Here is a 23,749-nt window from a genome sequence, read left to right as displayed (position 1 = left end):
TTGTTTTTGTTTTTTGTTTTTTGGAGAGGAGGGGAGGAGAAGGGGAGAGCTATGAGACTTTTCTTTCTTTCTTTCTTTCTTTCTTTCTTTCTTTCTTTCTTTCTTTTCAGTCATTGGTTCTGAACTCAGGGCCTGAGCACTCTTCCTGAGCTCTTTTCTGCCCTGGCTGGCTTTGAACTGGGATCTTCAGATCTCAGCCTCCTGAGTAGCTAGGATTACCGGGGTTAGTCACTGGCATCCGGTTCCATGAGATACTTACCTACAATTAACTACAATTATCTACAATTAACCTGCAAGTGAGCTGTGGTTCAAATGACAGCGTGCTCCATTGAGCAAAAAAGCTCAGAAACAGAGCCCAGACCCAGAGTTCACACCCAGTACAGACAAAAGAAAAGAAAAAAGAAATAAAAAAGAAAAATGCTAATAATGCATTGTATAGAACATCTACATTTTTCGTGTCATTCATGAACATCAGTATGTGAGACTGTTTATATAAGTTCACATTATTAACATAATCTACGCATGATTATATGCACAGCAGGATATACACAGTTAATATGCAAACACCCATGTTGTATCATTTTATATTAAGGATAGTTAGCTGTAATGATACCTACAAAACACACATAGGAACTTAACCAAAAGGTCTTCCTCTAATTTGGAAGCTGTGTCATGTAGTCAAATTTCCCTTGGGGTTGCCTTTTAAGAACTAAATTAGACTTATTATGTAGCCCAGGATAACCTGATACTTGCTGTGTAGTCCAAATTGGCCTTGAACTTGTAGTCATTGTGCAATGCTAGAAGTACAGGTGTATTTGGCTAATCTTTATTTCCCACACTATTCTGAGTAACTGTTGAGAATGAAGACGCAGAAAATACCCCTTCCTGTCCTTCCTCATTGAAACTTAACTCCCCAGTGGTTATTAAATTTGAACTTTTGTGTGTATACCTTTGCTTAGATTATGTTCAAGGGAATATCTGTAAAGGGTTTTGTTGTTGTTTTGCTTTTGTGCCCATCCTGGGGCTTGAACTCAATGTCTGGGCCTGTCCCTGAGTTATTTTTGGCTCAAGATAGTGCTCTACTACTTGAGCCACAGATCCATTTTTACCTTTTTGATGGTAAATTGGAGGTAATAGTTTCATGAACTTAGCTGAGTGGGCTGACTTCAAACTGTAATCCTCAGATCTCAGCCTCTCAAGAAGCTAAGGTGTGAGCAGCCACAACTAGCATGTAATTGTACTCATAAAATGCTTCATTTTATTTCAGGTTTATTTCAGGTATTTTTTTCAAATCTTTGCTCAGACAAATGTGTAAAACACAGTGACTAATGACATCCTAGAACACAGTATGGACCAAGCAGGGGTGGAGTATGCTGAATAATGCCCCTTAAGACAGCTACACCTCACTTCTGAGAATCTGTGAATGCCAATTATATGGCAAAGCAGGAATCTTTGTGGATTAAATATTTTGAGGTGCAAAATGATTATGAATTCTTCAGATGGGCCATAAATCTAATCCCAAGAATTCTTATAGAGGCAGAGAAAGGACTAGCCTCAGAGTGGGAGAAGGTAATGATGGCAGAGAGATGGGAAGATGCTAAAATGCTGGCCAAGAAAGGGATTATGAGCCAGGAGTACATCTCAAGATGCTGACAAAGGCAAGGGAACACATTCTCTCTGTTGGTCAGCTTTCCATTACTGTAATAACTAAGGTAACTAACATACCAGAGACGAACAAGTTTGGCCTCTAGGAGTGGCTTAAATAATAGCACAATTGCCTCCATACTCCATACTCAAGGCCTTAGGTTCAAGCCTCGATATGTATGTATGTATGTATGTGTATGTGAGGCTCTACAATCCTCTGAAGGCATACTCAGTGACCTGAGCACCACAGGAGCCCCCACCCCCTAAAGGTTCCACAAGGTCTCAACTGTGACACCCAGGAACCACGGATTTAGCCCATGCACCCGTGGGTGATACATTTAACATGAACAATCAGAATTCTTACGGAGCCTCCGGAGGAAACACGGTCCTGTAAATGCTGTGGATCTGGCCAAGTGAAACACTATGATAAACTTAGGATCTCCAGGTAACATATTTCTGTTGTTCCAAGCCATCATATATACAGAAGCTTCTTACAGTAGTCACAGAAGCCAGAGAAGGATCTGGAAAGCACAGGAATGCAAGGCCCATCCAAGGTCTAAACCTACCCCTCAATTCACTGACTTGCCTTGGATCCTCTTTCTTCAAATCTGTTTTTTCATCTGAAATTTGGAGCCAATTCAGAAGGGGTGTCACAAGCTTCTTTGCTCCCAGGAAGTTCCTCCTGTTTATGTGTTACAGGGCCCTAAGACACAGGATGAGAGGCCTCTGTGCCTCGCTTGATATCACATATGACCTCCGCTAACCCCCACAAAGGCTGATTCAACCGTTCCCACATTCTGAAATGACAGTGTTTGTCCATCTATGTCATGAGCAGATCTAGGCCCTGGTAAGAATCATTCCTGATCTCTGCCAACTATGTTTGTTATTAAGTATTCCCCTGAACGGAGACAGAAGGCAGGGCAGGGCCTTGATGCAGCAGCCTCAAACAGAGAATGTGAGGTGCCAGCTCTTCAGGATTGGCACTCATCACAATGGGAACAACCTGGGGTCATAAGCGCTTTATAGCAAGTCAACCTGTCCTTTGTACTTAACTGCCAAAGGCAGATCAGCTCCCTCAGCCTCTGCCTTAAGTTATGTTGAGTTTCAAAGCAACAAAGTAAAAGTATTCACCTCTGATTTATTTTAAATTTTGCTATATATAAGCAGAGATAATTTTAGTAGTTAAAAAAGCAACCTTTTGCTATAAGAGAGCAAGGTGGGGGTAGGGGGCTAAAAGAGAACAAGCTTAGTAGGTAAGTTTTCACTGGTGGGTGGGGAGGGAAGACAATTTCCAATTTCCAATTTGCATAAAACCTGACCTTCATCTATTACTTAATCTACTCTGTATCTGAATCATTAAGCTTTCTCAGTGGAAATGACAGAAGAACACAGCTTTAAAAATGTTTACAGTGAGGGCCAGGAGTTTGGCCTAGTGGTAGAGTGCTTGCCTAGCATGCATGAAGACCCGGGTTCGATTCCTCGGTACCACATACATAGAAAAAAGCCGGAAATGGTGCTGAGGCTCAAGTGGTAGAGCTCTAGCCTTGAAAAAGTCCAAGGGTAGTGCTCAGGCCCTGAGCTCAAGCCCAGGACTGGCAAAAAAAAAAAAATGTTTACAGTGAGCCCAGTGCCAGTGCCTCACTGGCCACTATACAAGAGGCTGTGATCTGAATAATGAGGCTCAAAGTCAGCCTGGGCAGAAAAGACCATGAGACTCATCTCTAAGTACTAAGTGTAGTAGTTAATACTTAAGTATGAAGTATAGCTGGGGCTCAAATGGCAGAGCACCAGTCTTGAGCAAAAAAGTTAAGGAACAGCACTAGGCCCCAGTAACAGCACACAGATACACACCAAAGTCAGCAAATAGATATCGTATTTACTAATTCTAGTAGGAACTTACCAATATAAAAAAGAAAAAGAAACTAACATGGCTGGAATCAGAAGCAGAAGAGATTGAATGTGTGATCAACCTATTCTCTTGAAGTGTGTCCTTGGCTTTGACAGATTTCACAGAAATTGGCTTTGTAGAAAAGCAGTTTTCTTGATTACTGTCTAAAGGGCACTTAGTCACATACATTAGAGAGGTGAGTGACAGATGAAGAACACTGAACCATTATCCACAATGACTAGACGTCTGAATTTGACAGACTTCACAGAAGAATTTCAAAAAGCAGACTCCACATCGCCCATCTCCACACACACAGTCTTCAGCTGCGAATAATACTCAATTGTGGCTCTGCCATTCTCTCTGCCGAACCCTAAAAGGAAGAGAAAGGGCTGTGATGAGCAGTCGATGCCGTTGTCAGAGAAAACAGATACTGCTCATTGAGGCAGGGAAGAACACAGAAATTTAACATATGTGCTATCTGTGGGCTAGGGATAGGAAATGTGACCCACAGGTCTTTAGGGGTAACCACGGGAAAACACCTAACATGAACCTTATCTTCAGTGTATACTATTCCGCTTGATTCAGACCATACTAAATGGTATTTTGGTAGCACTTTTATTTGCATCTCTGTATCCATTTACTCCAAGTATCCTACAGGGATAGAGGTGATTTAAGAAATGCCAGGAGGCCAGAAGTTTGGCCTAGTGGTAGAGTGCTTGCCTAGCACGCATGAAGCCCTGGGTTCGATTCCTTGGTACCACATACACAGAAAAAGTCGGAAGTGGTGCTGTGACTCAAGTGGTAGAATGCTAGCCTTGAGGATAGCCCAAGGACAGTGCCCAGGCCCTGAGTTCAAGCCCCAGGACTGGTTAAAAAGAAAAAAAGAAGTGGTAGAGCAATTATAAAGACCAAATCAGACTCTCAAACTTAAGAGAACCATCCCAGAAATGTTTATATATTTTTCAACTACATGACACCTGTTAAGTATTTGCCAGAGACAGGGACTCTGACATGCAAGACTTATGTCTGTCACATCATGATAACATACATGTCTGACTACAAAATGAGACAGTACTGTCTAAGGAAAACACTCCCAGTAGAAGGGAGGGAGTTAGAATTGTGGTAAATGAAGACATTGTAATAACTTGGCCCAGATAGAATGGATTAATATATGCACACCAAGGTCCCTTGCAAACATTTGGCCTCCATTCCCATAGACTGGCACAATGGGTCTGGGCAGAACCAGGGGTCTATGTACTTGCCCAGGTAAATAATGCACAGGCAGACTTAAGACCCCTGAGGTATAATGGCAGTCCTCCTAGCCACCTGGTTTGATTTTTGCCTTTTCCAGCTCCTCACCTGACTTCTTATATCCACCAAAGGGCAGCTCCACAGGGCTGACATTATAGTTGTTGATGAAGCACATTCCAGCCTGCAGCTCAGCCACCACTCTGTGGGCTCGCTGGAGGTCTCTATGGAGAAGAGAGACTGTTCAGGTTATTCACAGTGCTTATGCTAAGACCCTACAGGAACAAGTTGGATTGCTCATTCTAAAGGTCCAGAAATCTTGCCAAATTTTGGTTTTCCTCAAAATGCTTCAAAATCTTTTACCATTTAGGCAAAATAGAAATGGATTTAGGGTTTTCATTTCATCCCAACAGCATTTATGAAATAAAGAACAAGGGCACAGAAACTACTCAACAGGAGGAAAATCTTTTCCAACAACTACATACCTACCCACAAAAGGTCCTTTCTCATTCTACACACAAAAATGCACTTACATGGACCTAATAGAACTGCTGTGTCAGAGGGAAAACCAGAAAACTGGTAGAAAGAAACCAGGGAATAAACACTTATGACTTTACCGTAAACAAAGCCCCTAAAATATAACACTAAAGTAACAAATTTAAAAACAAACAAAAAACTAGGCAGAGTCAGAACTTTTTTTTTTTTTTTTTGGTCAGTCATGGGACTTGGACTCTGGGCCTGGCTGCTGTCTCTGAGCTCTTCAGCTCAAGACTACCACCCTACCCCTTGAGCCACAGAGGTACTTCTGGTTTTCTAGTCCTTAATTAGAGATAAGAGTCTAGTGGTCTCTGAACCCTCATCCTTAGATCTCAGCCTCCTAAGTAGCTAGGATTACAGTCGTGAGTCACAATGCTCCAGCAGAATTAAAACTTCTGTGTTGCAAATAAAGATTGTCAAGAAAATGACAAAGAATAAATGTGAATACAAATCAAAACTGCAATGACAAACCATTCATTAACCACCAGAAAACCAAAAGGGGTGCCTTGGATCAAGTGGTAGAGGGCTAACCTTGAGAAAAAAAGCTCAAGGACATCCTTAGTTCAACCAACAAAAAAAAAAAAAGGACTAGGAACAATCGGACAATGACCCATCAAGAGATGAGTAGATAAAAAGGAAGCTGGGCATAGTGGTGTAAAGCTGTAATACCAGATTCAGGAGACTGAAGCAAGGGGATTGCAGAGTTCCAGACTAGACTGCACTACACAGTGAAATCCTGTCTCAAAAAGCAAAAAAAAAAAAAAAAAAAAAAAAAATGGGCTGGGAATGTGGCTTAGTGGCAGAGTGCTGGCCTTGAGCAAAGGAAGCTCAGGAACAGTGCCTAAGCCTTGAGTTCAAGCCCCAGACTGGAGGGGAAAAAAAAAGGCAAAATAATCTTACAAACAAAAGGTGTTATAGCCATATAATGGAATATTATTCAAGAGTAAAAAGGGATTAACTGATACATGCTCCAATATTTATCAACTTTGAAAACAGGCAAAGTGGAAATACCAACACAAAAAGGCTACAATGCTCATATTGTTACAGTATCTGACTTTGTTACCTGGAATATTGTATACATGTTTATTTGTTTATTTGAAATAGGAAAGGAAAGGGAGGAAAACAAGATGATTGGGAGGGGGTCAAGGGAGGGAAATGGGGACAAAAACTTGAAAAGGATATCAATGTGTGAGAAATAATGCAACTACTACCTGGCGAATATAACTGTAACCCCTCTATACATTACAGTTCTTTTTTTTTAAATGCCACAATAGTATGACTGACTACACCATTCAGAATGGGGGCTAGGAATGTGGCTTAGTGGTAGAGTGCTTGCCTTGTCAAGCATGAAGCACTGGCCTTGACTCCTCAGTACATATAAATAGGAAAAGCCACAGGGTAGCATTGTGGCTCAAGTGGAGAGTGTTAGCCTTGAGCAAAAGAAGTTCAGGGCCAGTGACCAGGGCCTGAGTTCAAGCTCCAAGACTGGCTAAATAAGTAAATAAATAAAATATTGAGAACAGGCAAATCCACAGGAACAGAGTAGATCAGTGTTGCAGGATCTTGAGGAGAAAGGATGAGGGGTAGCTATGTAATGGAATCCAGTTTTTTCTTGGGATCAAGAAATCTACTGACAAGGGCCAGGAGTTTGGCCTAATGGTAGAGTGCTTGCCTAACATGCACAAAACCTAGATTTGATTCCTTGGTACCACATAAACAGAAAAAGCCAGTGGTGCTGTGGCTCAAGTGGTAGAGCTCTGGCCTTGAGAAAGCCCAAGGACAGTGCTCAAGCCCAGAGTTCAAGCCTCAGAACAGGAAAAAAAAAAAAAAAAAACTACAGACAATATTCTAAAATTAGATTATTCTGCAACTACCATTTCATAATGCTGCAAATACACTAAAAACACTAAAATAGATTAATTGTATGGTATGTGCTTGGGTCAGGACCTGAGCACTGTCCTTGGGTTTTCTTAAGGCTAGAGCTCTATCACTTGAACCATAGCACTGCTTCTGGCTTATTTCTATGTATGTGGTACTGAGGAATCGAACCAAGGTCTTTGTGCATGCTAGATAAGCACTCTACCACTAGGCCACACTCCCAGCCTCCTTTTCTTCAGAGCTCAAAGGGAAGCAATTACATCAGGCCTCCAAGATGGTTCACTGGAGGGGAGACATGTCCTTCCTTCCTAGGTTCTTGACCACAGAGCCACAAATTTCACCTTAGACATCACATCTAACAAATAGCATAATCCTAAATGAAACAAAATAAGTCTGCCTCCTTTTGCCAGCTAATTAAAGTTTGTACACACTCAAGAAATATTTACTTGATTTGATTTTTTTTTTGAGACACAGTCTTGCTAGATGGCCCAGGTTAACCTCAGACTCATGATCCTCCTATATCAGACTAGTGAATGTGCTAGGATTACATGCATGTACAGAGCACCCTGCCTGGCTTTGTCAGAGAAACTGTGCTCCTAAATCATTTTTACTTCTATTATAGTAGTTAAATTTTATGTATAAAGATATTAGTCACAACATTACCTATGATATTTAAAACTGGAATATCCTAAAGCTCTCTTAGGAAGAAAATATCCATGTGAGTCAGGATGTATTCCTATTAGAAACTACTACAATCCTCATTTCCCTCCCCCTCCCTCCCCCCCCACCCCCAGTCTTGGGGCTTGATCTCTGGGCCTAGGCTCTGTCCCTGAGCTCTTTAGCTCAAGGCCACCACTCTACCCCTTGAGACACAAGCGCCACTTTAAGCAATGCCTCTATTTCCAGCTTTTTGCTGGTTAATCAGAGATAAATGGTTCTTACGTGACAGTAAGCCCTATGTACATCACCTTTAAAGAACATATTTTTTTTTTAATTGTAGAAACATACAAAAAGTACCCCCATACTTTACACAGGTCAGAAGCTAAAATGTTTACTCAGTGAAGGAATGAAAGAGGACAGCTTTTTCATCAGCAAAGTTCACAGTTCACTCTACACTGACAGCAAGGTTGTCTGGCCACTGAGGGCAAATTATGAAATGCTGCTCTGGCATCTTCTCACTTAAACTAAAGCAAACAGATTGGGGGAGGGAGGGGTGTATCTCAGCAGCAGAGCGCTTTGCCTGGCATGGATGAAGTCATGATATCCATCCCAGTAATGCAAAAGGAGAGAAAAGAAAAAAAAAGAAGAAAGCGCAACAAATGGAAAACGCAACTTGTGGAGAGGAGCAAGGTCAGATACTCAGCTTAGCACCCTGCAGCTCAACCCTTCCGAACTGCTTCCTTCAGTATCCCTTTCTACATACCTGGTAAAAACACCAGCTGCTAGTCCAAAAGTGGTATTGTTGGCCCTTTCCAGGACCTCCTCTTCACTGTCAAATGATAAGATAGACATCACTGGTCCAAAGATCTCTTCCTGTACACAGGTCATGTCATCTCTGCAATTGGCTGCAAACATTTATAGAAAACCATATGTCAGAGAAGAGCGTGTTAGTTCAGACATTCACAAATGTCTTATTCCTATATAACTTGAGAGCAGGAATGGGAGGGAAAATAATTGGGAGAACTCAGAACAACAGAAGGGATGATACTGACCAACAAGCACTGTACTCATAATCTGACTTATGGAATTATAACATCTTTGTGCAACTAATTAACTATAAATTTTAAAAATTCACTTTAGAAAAAAATTGTAAATGCATTATTTACAATAAACAGGAAAATACAGAGATTTAAAAAGTCCACTATAGGGGCTGGGAGTTTGGCCTAGTGGTAGAATGCCTGCCTAGCATGCACGAAGACCTGGGTTCCATTCCTCAGTACCACATACATAGAAAAAGTCCACTATACCATTGCCACTGTGAATACTGGCTAGAATAGCCTTTCCATCTGGCAATTTCATAATCTCTAAAGTTATAGCCTTTACGTAATTATACCTCTACTGAGTCAAGTAACACTGCCTTTACAAAAATATTCATCACAATGTTAGTTAGTGACAAGAAACAAGCATACAAAAGAGAAGAAACTAAACAAAACTAATATCCTAGTGATAAACTTTTTGATACTGGGTTCTATGCTTGAACTCGGGACCTGGACTGCCCCTGAGCTTTTTTACTCAAGTGACAGCTCCACTTCTGGCTTCTTTGTTACTTAATTGGAATAAAAGTGTCATGGGCTTTCCTTCCCAGGCTGGCTTCAAACCCTGGTCCTCAGAACTCAGCTTCCTGCATAACTAGGATTACAGATGTGAACCACCAGAGGCTAACTACTTTCATTTCCTTGAGCTTCCAGGAAAACATGTGATGTCGAAAGGAACCTAATACATATGGCTAACCTAGAGGCAGGGCACTCAGCGGGCTTCAGAAGTAACCCATGTATACTTATGACACCTGGGTAGTTGCTTTATACTCCATATATACTTTATTCATAATCATTCCTATATACTCAATACTTTAATGAAGCCATTTAAAAGCAGACAAGGGCCAGGAGTGTGGCCTAGTGGTAAAGTGTTTTCCGAGCGTCCATAAAGCCCTGAGTTCCATTTCTCAGTACCATATATATAGAAAAAAGCCAGAAGTGGTGCTGTGGCTCAAGTGGCAGAGTGCTAGCCTTGAGCAAAAGTATCCAAGGACAGTGCCCAGGCCCTGAATTCAAGCCCCAGGACAGGCCCAAAAAAAAAAAAAAAAAGCAGGTAAGACATACTTAATATACAAGGCTTTATGTAATATCCATCTTTTAATTTGGGATCCTCAGGTACATACAAATCTCCACCACATAACACTTTAGCGCCCTGGAAAGAAAAGAGAAAGAATGCATCTTCTGTATTAAACCTGTCACTCTGATATGCATTTCTGAAACATTAATTTTTTCCCATTGTAAGAGCAGAGCCTGGCATCGCAGAGGGCAGGCACAGCCACTGGATATTAACCAGAAGAGGCACTCAGCAAGCAGCAATAATCTAGCCTTCCTTTGCCCTCCCAGCTGCCTCTCATTTCTTACCTCTTCCTTTGCCAATTTAATAAAGCCAAGAACCTTCTCCAGATGTGGTCTGTTGATAAGTGGACCCATTCTTGTATCTTCCAGAAAGGGATCTCCAATTTTTATCTTTTGGGTTTGTTTCACCACTTCTTCAGTAAATTTATCAAGAATTCCCTTTTGCACAAATACTCTGGTCCCATTACAGCAAACCTAAAGAGTAGACACAAGACTTGAATTTGTATAAGGGAGGAAATGGGAACTAAAAAGAAACATAATCTAGCAAGAGACATGATATTATTATCATGATGATGATGATGACGCATTTGTACAAAGAGGATATAATTCCAAAAGTCAGGTTATGAGTACAATGCTTCTTGGTCAGTGCCATCCCTATTATTCTCCCCTATTTCCCCTTTCTGTTCCTACCTTCAAGTTATATAGTTCATTTTTTACATAACATACATTGAATAAAATGACTGCAGTTGTGCACTCTTTCTACCTCTATCTGTGTCCTCAGCCCCCACCACGGTACATTTCTTTTTTTTTTTTTTTTTCGCCAGTCCTGGATTTGAGCTCAAGGCCTGAGCACTGTCCTTGGGCTTTCTTAAGGTGAGAGCTCTACCACTTAAGCCAAAAAGCACCACTTCCGGCTTTTTCTATGTATTTTGTACTGAGGAATCGAACCGGGTCTTCATGCATGCTAGGCAAGCACTCTACCACTAGGCCAAATTCCCAGCCCCCATGGTACATTTCTTTTTTTTTTTTTTTTTTTTTTTTTTTTGCCAGTCCTGGGCTTGAGCGCAGAGCCTGAGCACTGTCCTTGGACTTTCTCAAGGCTAGAGCTCTACCACTTGAGCCTCAGCACCACTTCCGGCTTTTTTCTATATGTGGTATCGAGGAATCGAACCCGGGTCCTCATGCATGATAGGCAAGCACTTTAACCACTAGGCCAAACTCCTGGCCCGGTACATTTCTTTTAAAAGACTGTTTCATTTCTAAAAATTGTCCCCAACCCTACTAGGAAGATTCATGAAGGAAACTGTAGACTATGCTGGCTACTACAATCTATTTTTTTTTTTTTTTTGTCAATACTGGGCCTTGAACTCTGTGCCTGGGTACTGTCCTTAAGCTTCTTTTATTCAAAGCTAGCACTCTACAACTTAAGCCACAGTGCCACTTCTGGCCTTTTCTGTTTATGTGGTACTAAAGAATCAAATCTAGGGCTTCATATATGCTAGTCAAGCACTCTACCACTAAGCCACATACCCAGCCCTAAAATCAGCCTTTTAAAAGTTAATATTTATGCTGAAGACAAATTGCTCATGCCTATAATCATAGCTATTTAAAGATACTGAGCAAACTGGACAGCTGAGACTCACAGTCAACTCAAGGAGAAAAGTCCCAAAGGCACCATCATCAATTAACCAGCAAAATGCTGAGATGAAAAAATGTGGCTGAAGTAGTAGAGGACCACCTGTGAACAAGCAAGCTGAGCAAGCCACTGGCACTGAGTTCAAATCTCAGAACCAGAAGAAAAAAAAAAAGGTCCTGATTATGACCCAGAAAATATCCTAATTCTTTGCAGCAGCTATTCAATGTGGCAGTATATTTTAGGAATGGGGAAGGACCTTAGAGTAGGTATAGATTAAGAGCTATATTCTTAAACCCATATTTAAAATTTTGAGCATTTGAGCTGGGTATTGGTGGCTCACATTTGTAATCCTAGTTACTTAGAAGGCTGAGATCTTAGGACTACAGTTCCAACCCAAGCAGTCCAAGACATTTTTGTTGTTGTTGTTAGTGGTGGTGGTCTTAGGACTTGAACTCCAGGCCTGGAGACTGTCCCTGAGTAGTTTTTGCTCAAGGCTAACACTCTACCACTTTGAGCCACAGCTCCACTTCCAGTTTTTGAGTGGTTAATTAGAGAGAAGAGTTTCCTTTTCCTGCCTGCCTTAAGACTCTTCTGTTACTGAGAGGAATGAGTCAACTTGGGCTAGTTGCTTATATCTGCAAATCCTAACTACTTGTGAGGCTGAGATCTGAGGATCACCATTAGAAACCAGCCCAGTTAAGAAAGTCTGTGAGATTCTTTTTTTGTTGTTGTGTTTGTTGCTGTTGTTTTGTTTGTTCGCTTTTTTTTTGTTTTGCTGGTCCTGGGTCTTGAACTCAGGGCCTGAGCACTGTCCTTGGGCTTTCTCAAGGCTAGCACTCATACCACTGGAGCCACAGCACCATTTCCAGCCTTTCTCTGTATTTGTGGTACCGAGGAATCGGACCCGGGTCTTCGTGCATGCTAGGCAAGCACTCTACCACTAGGCCAAACTCCCGGCCCAAGTCTGTGAAATTCTTACCTGCCAGTACCTCACAACAGAAAGCAGTTAGATCACAGGTAGACACTCCTTCAGAGCCTTTTCCAGACAGGTCCATACCTGGCCTTGTGTGAGGAAGTTGGCCATCAGTGCCCCCTTCACGGCATTCTCCATGTTACAGTCAGAGAAGATGATGAGAGGAGATTTGCCCCCGAGCTCCAAGGTAACAGGTTTGATTCCTTTAGCGGACATCTCCATGATCTTAGAGAACAAAACAAAGCATGCAGGAAGGTGAACATGAGTTAATCTTCATGCTAAGCCACTCAAACCTAAACCTACAGCTATCCTGAACTGTGTATGAGTTAAGCCTTACCCTCAGTACACTGTGCCCTTTGTCTACTTAAAATATTCTTTTTAAAAACTCTGAAGTACATCCACAGAACTACACTTCAAAATCTAAACAGGAAGTGAGAAACCAGTGGCTCATGCCTATAATCCTAACTACTTAGGAGGCTGGACTCTGTGGATCAAGGTTTGAAGCCAGCTAGGGCAGAAAACTCTGAAAAATATTTATCTCTGATTAACCAACAGAAAGCTGAAAGTAGAGGCATTATTTGGAAGTGGCACTTGTGGCTCCAGGAGTAGAGCGGTAGCCTCGAGTTGAAGATTTCAGGGACAGCGCTCAGGCCCAGAGTTCAAGCCCCACAACCGACAAAAAATAAATAGAGGCCAGGAGTTTGGCCTAGTGGTAGAGTGCTTGCCTAGCATGCACAAAGACCTGGGTTTGATTCCTCGATACCACATACATAGAAAAAAGCCGGAAGTGGTGCTAAGGCTCAAGTGGTAGAGCTCTAGCCTTGAGAAAGTCCAAGAACAGTGCTCAGATCTGAGCTCAAGTCCAGGACTGGCAAACAAAAAAAATTATAATAAAAATAAATAAATAAAGATTTAAAAATAAATAAAAATAGGCCGGAGCATAGCCTAATGGGAGAGTGTTTGCCTCACATGCATGAAGCTCTGGGTTCAATTCCTTGGTACCACATACACAGAAAAAGCCAAAAGTAGAGCTGTGGCTAAAGTGGCAGAACACTAGCCTTGAGCAAAAAGTGTCCAAAGATAGTGCTCAGGCCCTGAGTTCAAGCCCCAGGCCAAAAATAAATAAGTAAAATAAATTTTAAAAATAAATAAAAATAAAAAATAAAATGATGCATGGCTCAAGTGGTAGAGTGCCAGCCTTGAGTGAAAAGGCTAAGGTGCAGTACCTATGTCCTGAGATCAAACCCCACTATAAATAAATTAATTAATTAAAGTAAAATCTAAAGAGGGAGTTCGTTTAAAACCCTGACAATTCTCAAGATTATCAAGCCAGAAATTTTTCTTGCATTTCTGTGTTTAAAGCTAATAGAGTTCAGAACACAAATTGAAGTTGGAAAAAAAAAAAAGACTGTGAAATAACCTGACAAATAGCCTCCTACACAAGCCCCCATTATCAATCCCTCAGGTAGAGGAAGGACCCTCTCCCCACGCTGCCCCGTGCAGACTCCCTTCCTGCCTCACACTTCCATTTCAGGTTCTGGCCCCAAAGATTCCCAGCCCCATTCCCAATATACTCTACATCAAATCCAAAGACATATAAAGTCCAGGCATGGACCCAGTAGTATGGATTCATCAGCACGGTAGTACTGTAATGTCTCTGGCACTGCCTGATCTGGAACCACATGAGTTCACCCAGGCTGGTTTCCTCTGTACCTTCACTCCAGTAGGGACACTTCCAGTGAAGGAGACCTTGGCCACATCGCGATGCTGACAGAGAAACTGGCCTGTGGCGGCGCCTCCTTGCACCACATTGAAGAGCCCACGAGGCACACCAGCCTCAGTATAGATTTCAGCCAGGAGTAAAACAGAAACAGGCGTGAAGGGAGAGGGCTTAAAGACCATGGCGTTTCCTGTATAAATGCAAGACACACAAGAACACAGACTTGAGAGGGGTGATCCCTTGAGAACAAGCCCAGACACTTCCAACTGTTGCCTGTTCTCCCATCAAATTCCAGACCCAAAATGTTCTTAACAATAGACAATCTTTTCCTTCCTGTCTTCCTTTTTCTCATCAAAGGCATCTCACACTATATATTTTCTCAGTCTCAAATAGTAATTCCTTATACTTGAATAGCAAGGCCACTGTACCTAAATGACCTCATTTAAAGCTTATATTAGCAATATTAGCAGTTGAGGACTGATGGGTCCTGTTACATACCAGTTAAAACAGAATACCTCATAGGTTCACTTAATTAAGGTCCCCAAAGCTAGTGACTTACCTCTGAACCCATTCCTCCTCCACACACTGTCTCACAAACAAAGCAGTGCAAAAACAAGAACATTCACGATGACAGGACAGACACTACATTTCAGTGCCCTAACTGCAGTGTTCCCTCAACATCCTTTAAAGATACGCTGCCTTGCTCCCAGCAGTCTTTGTTTTCAACCAAGTGGTGCTGCTCTGATGGTAGCCTGGCTTATCATTTCTCTTAAGACATCAATGAAGGGGATAGCTTATCTTCTACTTCTAGAAATTCTTGTCCAGAAAGGTCAAATCTAATTCAATGAAGCAGGAAAAAATCAAGTTACCTCCTCTCCTTATATAAAACTAGAGAGCTGAGGGCATGGTTCAAGAGTTAAAGGACCAGCCAGGCACCAGTGGCTCATGCCTGTAATCCTAGCTACTCAAGAGACTAAGATCTGAGGATCAAGGTTCAAAGTCAGCCCCAGCAGGAAAATCAGTGAGACTCTCTTTTTTTTTTTTTTTTTTGGTGGGTCATGGGGCTTGAACTCTGGGCCTGGGCACTGTCTCTGAGTCACAGCCCCACTTCCCACTTTCCATTTTCTAGTGGTTAATTGGAGATAAGAGTCTCATGTTCTTTAGTGCCCGGGCTAGCTTTGAACATTGATCCTCAGATCTCAGTCTCCTGAGTATCTAGAATTACAGGTGTGAGCCACTGCGTCCAGCCTAGTGAGACTCTTATCTCCAATTAACTACCAGAAAGTCAGAAGTGACACTGTGGCTCAACATGGTAGAGTAGTAGCCTTGAGCTGAAGAGCTCAGGAACAGTGCCGACGGCCAGAGTTCAAATCCCACAACCAAAAAAAAAAAGATGGAAGATGTCCCCTAGCAAGCATGTTGACCCAGTTCAATCCCCACTACTATCCCAAACTAAATAAACAAAAGATAGAGAAATGTAAATTTTTAAGAGGAATATACAGACATGACCTCATGACCAGTGTGTATAATCTAAGCTTTTTATTTTTTTTTCCAGTCTTGGGGATTGACCAGAGCACTGCTCTTGGGCTTTCTCAAGGCTAGCATTTTATCACTTGAACCACAACATCACTTCCAGTTTTTTGCTGTGTATGTGGTACCAAGGAATCAGACCCGGGGTGTCATGCATGCTAGGTAAGCACTCTACCACTAGGCTACTCCCAGCCCCTAGAGACAAATTTTGAGGAACAAATTAGGGTAGGAATGGACCTGCCTCCTCTGAGGTTTGAATACTCCAAAGCAGGACCTTTCTATATCCAAGTATATGTTTATAGAGAGGTGAAGGATAGAGAATAGGAGAGAACAGCAGCTCAAAGTGATTCATTCTTACCGCAGGCCAAAGCCGGAGCTGATTTCCAGCAAGCAATCTGGAAGGGGTAGTTCCATGCTCCTATCCCCACACAGACCCCAAGTGGTTCTCTTCTAGTGTAGCCAAAGGATCCACCTTGGAGCTGGATGTGTTCACCTAAGGGGAAAACAGAGGAGAAAGTAGGATATGGCCTGTAGGAGGAAGGCATGGTAGCCCATGCCTATAATCCCAGCACCGAGTTAGATTTGGGAGAAACTCAAGTCCAAGGGATGGCCTGAATCCAAAAAAAAGTCCTGTTTTAAAAGAAGACAGGCTTAGTAGAGTGCTTACCCAACATGCACAAAGCATTGGATTCAATTCCTCAGTACTATACACAGAAAAAACTGGAAGTGGCGTTGTGGTTCAAGTAGTAGAGTACTAGTCTTGAGCAAAAGAAGCTCAGGGACAGTGTCCACGCCTGAGTTCAAGCTCTGGGACTAACAAAAATAAATAAGTATAAGATCAACAGCCACAAAAAAAAAGAAGAAAGAAAAAGAATTCAGGTCCATGCTCCAGAAGATTTTTACCATCACATGTTTACCTTGAACTCAGGGATTAAGTGCTATCCCTTGCTTTTTGGCTCAAGGCTGGCTCTCTACCACTTAATCCATAATTCCACTTCCAGCTTTTGGTTGGTTAATTAGAGATAAGAGTCACAGACTTTTCTTTCAAGATTGGCTTCAAATTGCAATCCTCAGCTCTCAACCTCCAGAGTGGCTAGGCATAAGGCCCTGGCACCTGGATTTCATTACTCAATTCCCCAAAAAAGTTTCCAGGGCTTCTTTTGTATAAGTTAAATGAAATAAAATGAAAACAAGGAAAAGACTCAGCAGCAAAGAAGTGTGGCGACAATAAAATGTTGAACTTCTGGCCCAGCTGGGTCCTACTAACCATCAAATATGAATTGCTTTCTAAGCTATGAAGGTCTTTTGCTAATCCATAAAAACAAGCACATACGACACACTCTTTCTTGCCCACACATGTACATGCTAGGTGGTTTAAATGTAATAGCTCATTTAGTCCTTAAAACATCCCAAGAGGTATAGGGTATGCTCTCTAGATAAGACAAGATAAAGTAGATCCTGAGCACCCAAGTAGAAAGCAGTGACCCCTACATTTTAACCCAGGCCTGTGTTAATTCAAAGATGCTTGCTCTTCATGACTAGGCTCTGCACCTCCACATCCTTATGAGCAGAGTTTCAGGCAAAGGCTTACCAGCCATGGATCCAGCCAAGCCTGCAAAATATTCCAGGGTCTGCCAGCAATTTTCAATGTCTAAGCGGGCCTCAAAGATAGACTTCCCGTTGTTGATGGTCTCCACATTGGCAATTTCATTTGTCCGCTCCTTTGAGTAAAATAGAAGAGTAGATATAAGACACATTAACACACATGTAATGCTTACATAAAATACACTATTTGATTTCTAAAAACAGCTTGCATTTTAAGTGAAAACAAAAGTGCTTAGGGATGTGGCTCAGTGATAGAGCACCTGCCTAGCAAGTGCAAGGGCCTTTTATTTTTTTATTTATTTATTTTTACCAGTCCTGGGCTTAAAGCTCAGGGCCTGAGCACTGTCCTTAAGACTTTTTCAAGGCTAGAGCTCTGCCACTTGAGCCTCAGCATTACTTCCGGCTTTTTTCTATGTATGTGGTACCGAGGAACTGAACCCAGGTCTTTGTGCATGCTAGGCAAGCACTCTACCACTAAGCCAAACTCCTGGCCCCGACCTTCTATTTTTTAAGGAAAAAATATGATTGAATTGCATTTGTAACAGATAAAACTGATTTTTCCAGAGGAGCCCTGTTCTTAAACAGGGCTTGAACTTAGGACCTGTGTACTCTCCGAGCTTTTACTCAAGGCTAGTACTCTACCACTTTGAGCCACAGGATCACTTCTGGTTTTCTGGTGATTAATTGGATCTCAGCCTCGTGAATAGCTAGGATTACAAGCCTGAGCCACCAGGCCCAGCTTCCTTTTAGATTTTTGAACCTGTAGTTCTAGCTGACTTTAAACATATGATCATTATACAAAGATGCTGGGATTAGAGGTATGTACTACTGTGCCTGTCATGGGAAAGTTCTGAAGAGGACATGACCACCCTAAATGCTCATGGAAGGTAAAAATAATAAAGGACAGATTAAAATTATTACCTTAGAATGATCACTTTTTCCCTATCAAACTAAAAACAATTTCTTGGCAGTACTAAGGTTTGAACTCAGGGCCTTGTGCTTGCAGAGGCTAGCTTCAGACCATGACCATCCTACAAATGTCTCCCATGCAGCTGGGAATCACCATGCCTGCCTGTGCTTAAACTGCAAACCTCATTGTTACTTCTGGAGTAGTTGGGATCACAGACACGAACCTCTACACTTCCACAATTTAATACAGAGGTTCCTCAAAAGACTGACCCCGCCATACAACTCTTGGACATACATCCAAAGGAGAATGAATCAATATACCAGACAGACACCTGCATATTTCATGTTTATTGCAGCACTGTTCACAATTACCAAATGATGAAATCAGCAAAGGTGCCCAACAATAACTGGGTAAAGAAAATGTGGCATGTGAACATATGTTCAAATCTAGCCTAAGCAATAAAGTCAGTCAGACTAGCTCCAAATTAACCACCAAAAAAAAAAAAAAAAAAAGCTGGAAGTAGGGCCATGGATCAAGTGGTAGAGTGCTAGCCTTGAGCAGAAATGGTGAGACAGTACCCATGCCTAATTCAAGACCCAGGACTGACACAAAACAAACAAACATGCTATCATTTTTTCACTTTTGCATATTCACTTGACCTTGCTTAGGAGGCATCATGTGCTTCCTGGAAGCAAATTACAACAAGGAAAGACTTAGAAGATCATATAATTACAACCCAACTGACAATAACAGAGGGCTTTGTGCTCTCACCTTTTTTACTCATGGATGATATATTACCACTTAAGGCATCAAAACAATGTAAGAGGAGTTTTCTGGAAGGTACAATATTAATACACACCCTTATTATCCTGGCAGCTTCCAAAAGGATTCGGGACCTCTCCATACCAGATTTTTTACTCCATATTTTAAAGGCAGCCTTTGCATTTTCAACAGCCAAATTAACTTCCTTTTCTCCAGAGCATGTGAAAGTAGCTATCACTCGACCTATTAAAAAAAAAAAAGGAGAAGCAGTTTTAGCTCAAATTATTGCAACCCATTTAATTAAGATCACTATAAATCAACATATATAAGCATATATATATATATATGCTCCCTTTATATATATATATATATATTTTTTTTTTTTTTTTTTTTTGCCAGTCCCAGAGCCAGAGCATTGTCCCTGAACTTTTGTGCTCAAGGCTAGCACTTTACCACTTGAGCCATAGCTCCACTTCTGGCTTTCTGTGGTTAACTGGAAATCAGAGTCTCATGGACTTTCTAGTCCAGGCTGGCTTCAAACCACAAATAATCCTTACATCTCAGCCTCATGAGTAGCAAAGATTATAAGCATGAGCCACTGGTGCTTGACTACTTTCCTCCTTTTTTAAGTATACTGAATTGCCAGCGGGGGAGGGGGGAAAGCCATGTGTTAAAAGTCCCAGTACCAACTCACACAAAAAAGGTATGGTCTGGGGGCCGGGAGTTTGGCCTAGTGGTTAAAGTGCTTGCCTAGCATGCACAAAGACCCGGGTTCAATTCCTCGGTACCACATACTTAGAAAAAGCCAGAAGTGGTGCTGAGGCTCAAGTGGTAAAGTTCTAGCCTTGAGAAAAATCCAAGGACAGTGCTTAGGCCCTGAGCTTAAGCCCAGGACTGGCAAAAAAAAAAGGTATGGTCTGATTTAGTGACCATATTAGACCATAAGTTCTTAAATCTGTATGTGTGTCTGTGTGTGTGTGCCCGTTCATTTTGAACTATGATCCACAGATCTCAGCCTCCTGAGTAGCAAGGATTACAGGCGAGAGCCCAGCTCTGAACTGTTGATTTTAAATCTCTTTTCTATGTTGTAAGTTATGCCATACTGCTAATACTAATAAGCAAAGGCAGCAGGAAAAAAAAGGACTCTAAAAGAAAATCCTTTTCTCAAATTAAAAAACAAAAATTGTTTCTTCAACTTTATGCCCTATTTCTACCATTTAACAAAATATAAAAAGATGTTTTTCTAGTCCTATATCCCAAGAATTTTAAACAAAACCAACTCCATCAACAGAAATGCAATACTTAAAAAAAAAAAGAAATGGGGGGTGTGGGGGGGAGGGAAACAGGTACCAAGACATGTGAAAGGGTATCAATGTATGTGAATTAATGCACCTTCTATCTGGCAAATATCATGTAACCCTTTTACTAATTATAATAAAAAAAAGTAAAAAAAAAAAAAAGAATATTTGCCAAGCACAGTGGCTCACTCACGCCTGTAATCCTAGCTATTCAGGATGCTGAGATCTGAGGATTGGGGTTCAAAGCCAGTGTGGGCAATACAAAGCTGAGAGACTCTTATCTCCAGTTAATCATTAGAAAATGGGAAGTGGGGCTGTGGCTCAGGGGTAGCTGAAGAGCTCAGGGACAGCACCCAGGTCCAGAGTTCAAGCCCCACAACAGATAAAAAAAAAACCAAGAATATTTGTCTTTAAGGAGTTATACAAAGTGTAGGAATTCTGAAGTCGAGCTATGAGACCTGGAAAGGGTTAAGATGGAAGGCCATCTCAAACAGCTCTCAGGAGGCTGGTTGCTGTGCCCTGGAAAAGTCAAGTAGTCAAGGCACAGCAGATGTATAAGTTACTACCCTAGGTATGTTTAAGTTAGAGCAGTTTGGATTCTAAAAGACTGCCAGGTGCTGGTTACTCATGCCTGTAATCTTAATTACTCAGGAAGCTGAGATCTGAGGATCATGGTTCAAAGCCAGTCAAGGCAGGAAAGTCCATGAGACTCTTAGCTCCAAATAATCACAGAAAAAGCCAGAAATAACACTGTGGCTCAAGTAGTAGAGTGCTACTCTGCACAAAAAGAACTAAGGGAGGGGGCCAGGAGTTTGGCCTAGTGGTTAAAGTGCTTGCCTAGCATGCATGAAGACCCGGGTTCGATTCCTCGGTACCACATACATAGAAAAAAGCTGGAAGTGGTGCTGAGGCTCAAGTGGTAGAGCTCTAGCCTTGAGAAAGTCCAAGGCCAGTGCTCAGGCCCTGAGCTCAAGCCCAGGACTGGCAAAAAAAAAAAAAAAAAAAAAAAAAAAAGAACTAAGGGACAGTGCCCAGGCCCAGAGTTCAAGCCCCAAGACTGGCAAAACAAACAAACAAACAAAACTTAAGACCTTAGAGGTAAGATCAATGTCTGTGTTATGGCTGGAATGTTTATTGCTCCTTTACAATAAGGGAGTCAATTATCACTATGTATACAAACTATACTTCAGGTTAATTGTAACCTCAAGATAGATTGATGCCCTAGTTTGTGCATACACCTGTAGCCACCCCCTCCCCCATATTAAACTGAATAAAAAGCTTGTTAGGCAGGATCTTTGGATTCAGAAGCCAGGGATGAGCTTTTGTGTCCCCTGGCGCCCTCTATATATCTCAGTTCTTCTGACCCATAACCGGTCTTCATCACAGTGTTCCAGATTGCAGCTAGTGATAACAAAGGGTTTTTTTTTTTAAATCAGCTTATAAGTACAGTGTATCTTGACCAAGTACAAGTATATAAATACAAACCATCTTGACTTCCCCAGCCCACACTTCGTTTTCACAAGAACTCCCAGAGAAATGTCACAAAACTACCACTTCTGTTATCAAATGGACTAAGTACTTGGTAAAGACAGTAAACAAAAGGCTACACCATACTATGGGTAATTAAAACAAAAAGCAACTTTTGGGGGTGAGGTTCCTGTCACTTGGCTTTCTCCACTCAAGGCTATGCCCTATCACTTGAGCACAGTTGGCTGGTTTATTGGAGGAAAGTCTTGCCCAGTCTGGTTTCAAATGGTTAATTCTCAGATCTCTCTTGAATTACTAGAATTATACTCGAAAGCCACCTATGCACCCTGCCAAGTTCCCTTGAGGAACTTGGAATATGGAAGGGAAGGCAGAGAGGAGTGGACTCCTCTCACCAAAGGAAAGCTATCCTGGACGCTGAACTGTGGCTGGGTGCACAAGGTCAATGGGAAACTGCACAGCCCCCTCTGCAGCCCGTGATTGCTCTGACAACACACGCCCTTCTCGCTTGCACCAAACGCCATTTTTCTGCCCAAAATATTCCATAAAAGTCCGCCAAACAATCCCCAAAGGCAAATAAAGCCACTCCTCAGTTTAAGCACACCTTCTCTGCCCTGAGTGAAGAGGCTCCCGTTATACAGAATGAGTCCACTGTGGAGAACTAATTAACAACCACACAACACTGTCTGGTATATTAATCTGCGCAGAGCTCTATCAAGAGCTGGCGACCTGTGAAGAGGGGATCGCCGACTGTGGCAGGAACTTCGCCAGGTCCACCTACATGGACACGTTCACACTCCACATTTTCACCAAGGCCCCAGACAAGCTTGGGGCGGGAGGGGGCGCGCTGAACTTTCGTGGGTTGGTTTGTTTTTCATTTCTCTCCCCAATTTCTAATCCACGTACAGACGGGGGTACACTGGCGAGGTGGGATTCGTGCCCGCTCGGCCCCCCCCCCGGGCGCCCTGCACACGCATCTCACGTCATCGCCGCCCCCCCTGCCGTCCCCCCCCCCCGTGGAACTGCCTCCCGTGCTCCCAGCGGACGGCGGGCCCCGCACCGCACCCCGACTACGGGCTCCGCCCAGACAGTGCGACGGGTACCCGAGAGCATGCCGTGCATCCAACAGGACACCCCGTGCACCCCCCGCTTTGCTCCCCGGGCCCGAGTGAACGCAAGGCCCAGGCCCGCCGGGCGCACGGAGTGCAGGGGCCGGGAAGGAACCTCTCCACCAACTCTATCCGGTTACCGGTGGCCGGCTCGAACGCCTTCTCCGTGCCCGAGGAGTCTGCCGGCTCCACGCGGACTCCGCCGCGGTAATTGAGCGGCTGCGACACGACGAAGCTGCCAGTGCTCATGGCGGAAGCGAGAACCCTGTGGAGCAGACGCGGAGCGGGCGCCACTAGCGCCGGGAGATTCATAAGGGGGGCCTTGGCGGGTCGGGGGCGTGAGTCGCGAGTTGGCTGGCCGCGAGGGGCGGGGTCGTGACGTGTAGGGAGGCGGGAAGAGAGCCCAGGATTGGCTGGCCACGAGGGGCGGGGTGGGGCCTGCGGGGGCGGGGTCATATATGCCGGGAATGGAGTGGAGGATATGCAGGCCAGCTCCGAGCCTCCACGCTGGGGGCGGGGAGGGGGAGGGTCATTGGGTCTCTGGGTGCAGATCAGTGTGGCTTCGAGAGGGTGGATCTGAATACTAGGGTCTTCAAAGCACACAAAGCCCCCGCTCCCCAAAGAATGAGAGGAATGTAAAACAGGTCCTGTCTAGAGTGGGGGATGGATACTAGTGGAGACTGGAGATGTGAAAG

At 42.9% G+C, this 23,749-nt stretch overlaps 1 protein-coding gene across 1 annotated transcript; it reads right to left on the bottom strand.

Moving 5' to 3' along the window:
• Nucleotides 1–3,500: 3,500 nt before the first annotated feature.
• Nucleotides 3,501–23,384, bottom strand: Aldh9a1 (aldehyde dehydrogenase 9 family member A1). The gene is made up of 11 exons (XM_090340550.1): nt 23,195–23,384; nt 19,260–19,405; nt 17,477–17,606; nt 16,244–16,378; nt 14,349–14,545; nt 12,720–12,860; nt 10,312–10,500; nt 10,015–10,102; nt 8,619–8,760; nt 4,892–5,004; nt 3,501–3,902 (listed from the first exon to the last, which is right to left on the bottom strand). Exons 1-11 carry the CDS (start codon nt 23,364–23,366, stop codon nt 3,808–3,810), a joined length of 1,548 nt encoding a protein of 515 aa, XP_090196676.1. The 5' UTR covers nt 23,367–23,384; the 3' UTR covers nt 3,501–3,807.
• Nucleotides 23,385–23,749: the final 365 nt, after the last annotated feature.

This window comes from Megascapheus bottae, chromosome 10 (genome assembly GCF_031878675.1).
Source record: "Megascapheus bottae isolate mThoBot1 chromosome 10, mThoBot2.hap1, whole genome shotgun sequence".
Taxonomy (NCBI): domain Eukaryota; kingdom Metazoa; phylum Chordata; class Mammalia; order Rodentia; family Geomyidae; genus Megascapheus; species Megascapheus bottae.
This window is presented reverse-complemented; position numbering and strand designations above follow the sequence as displayed.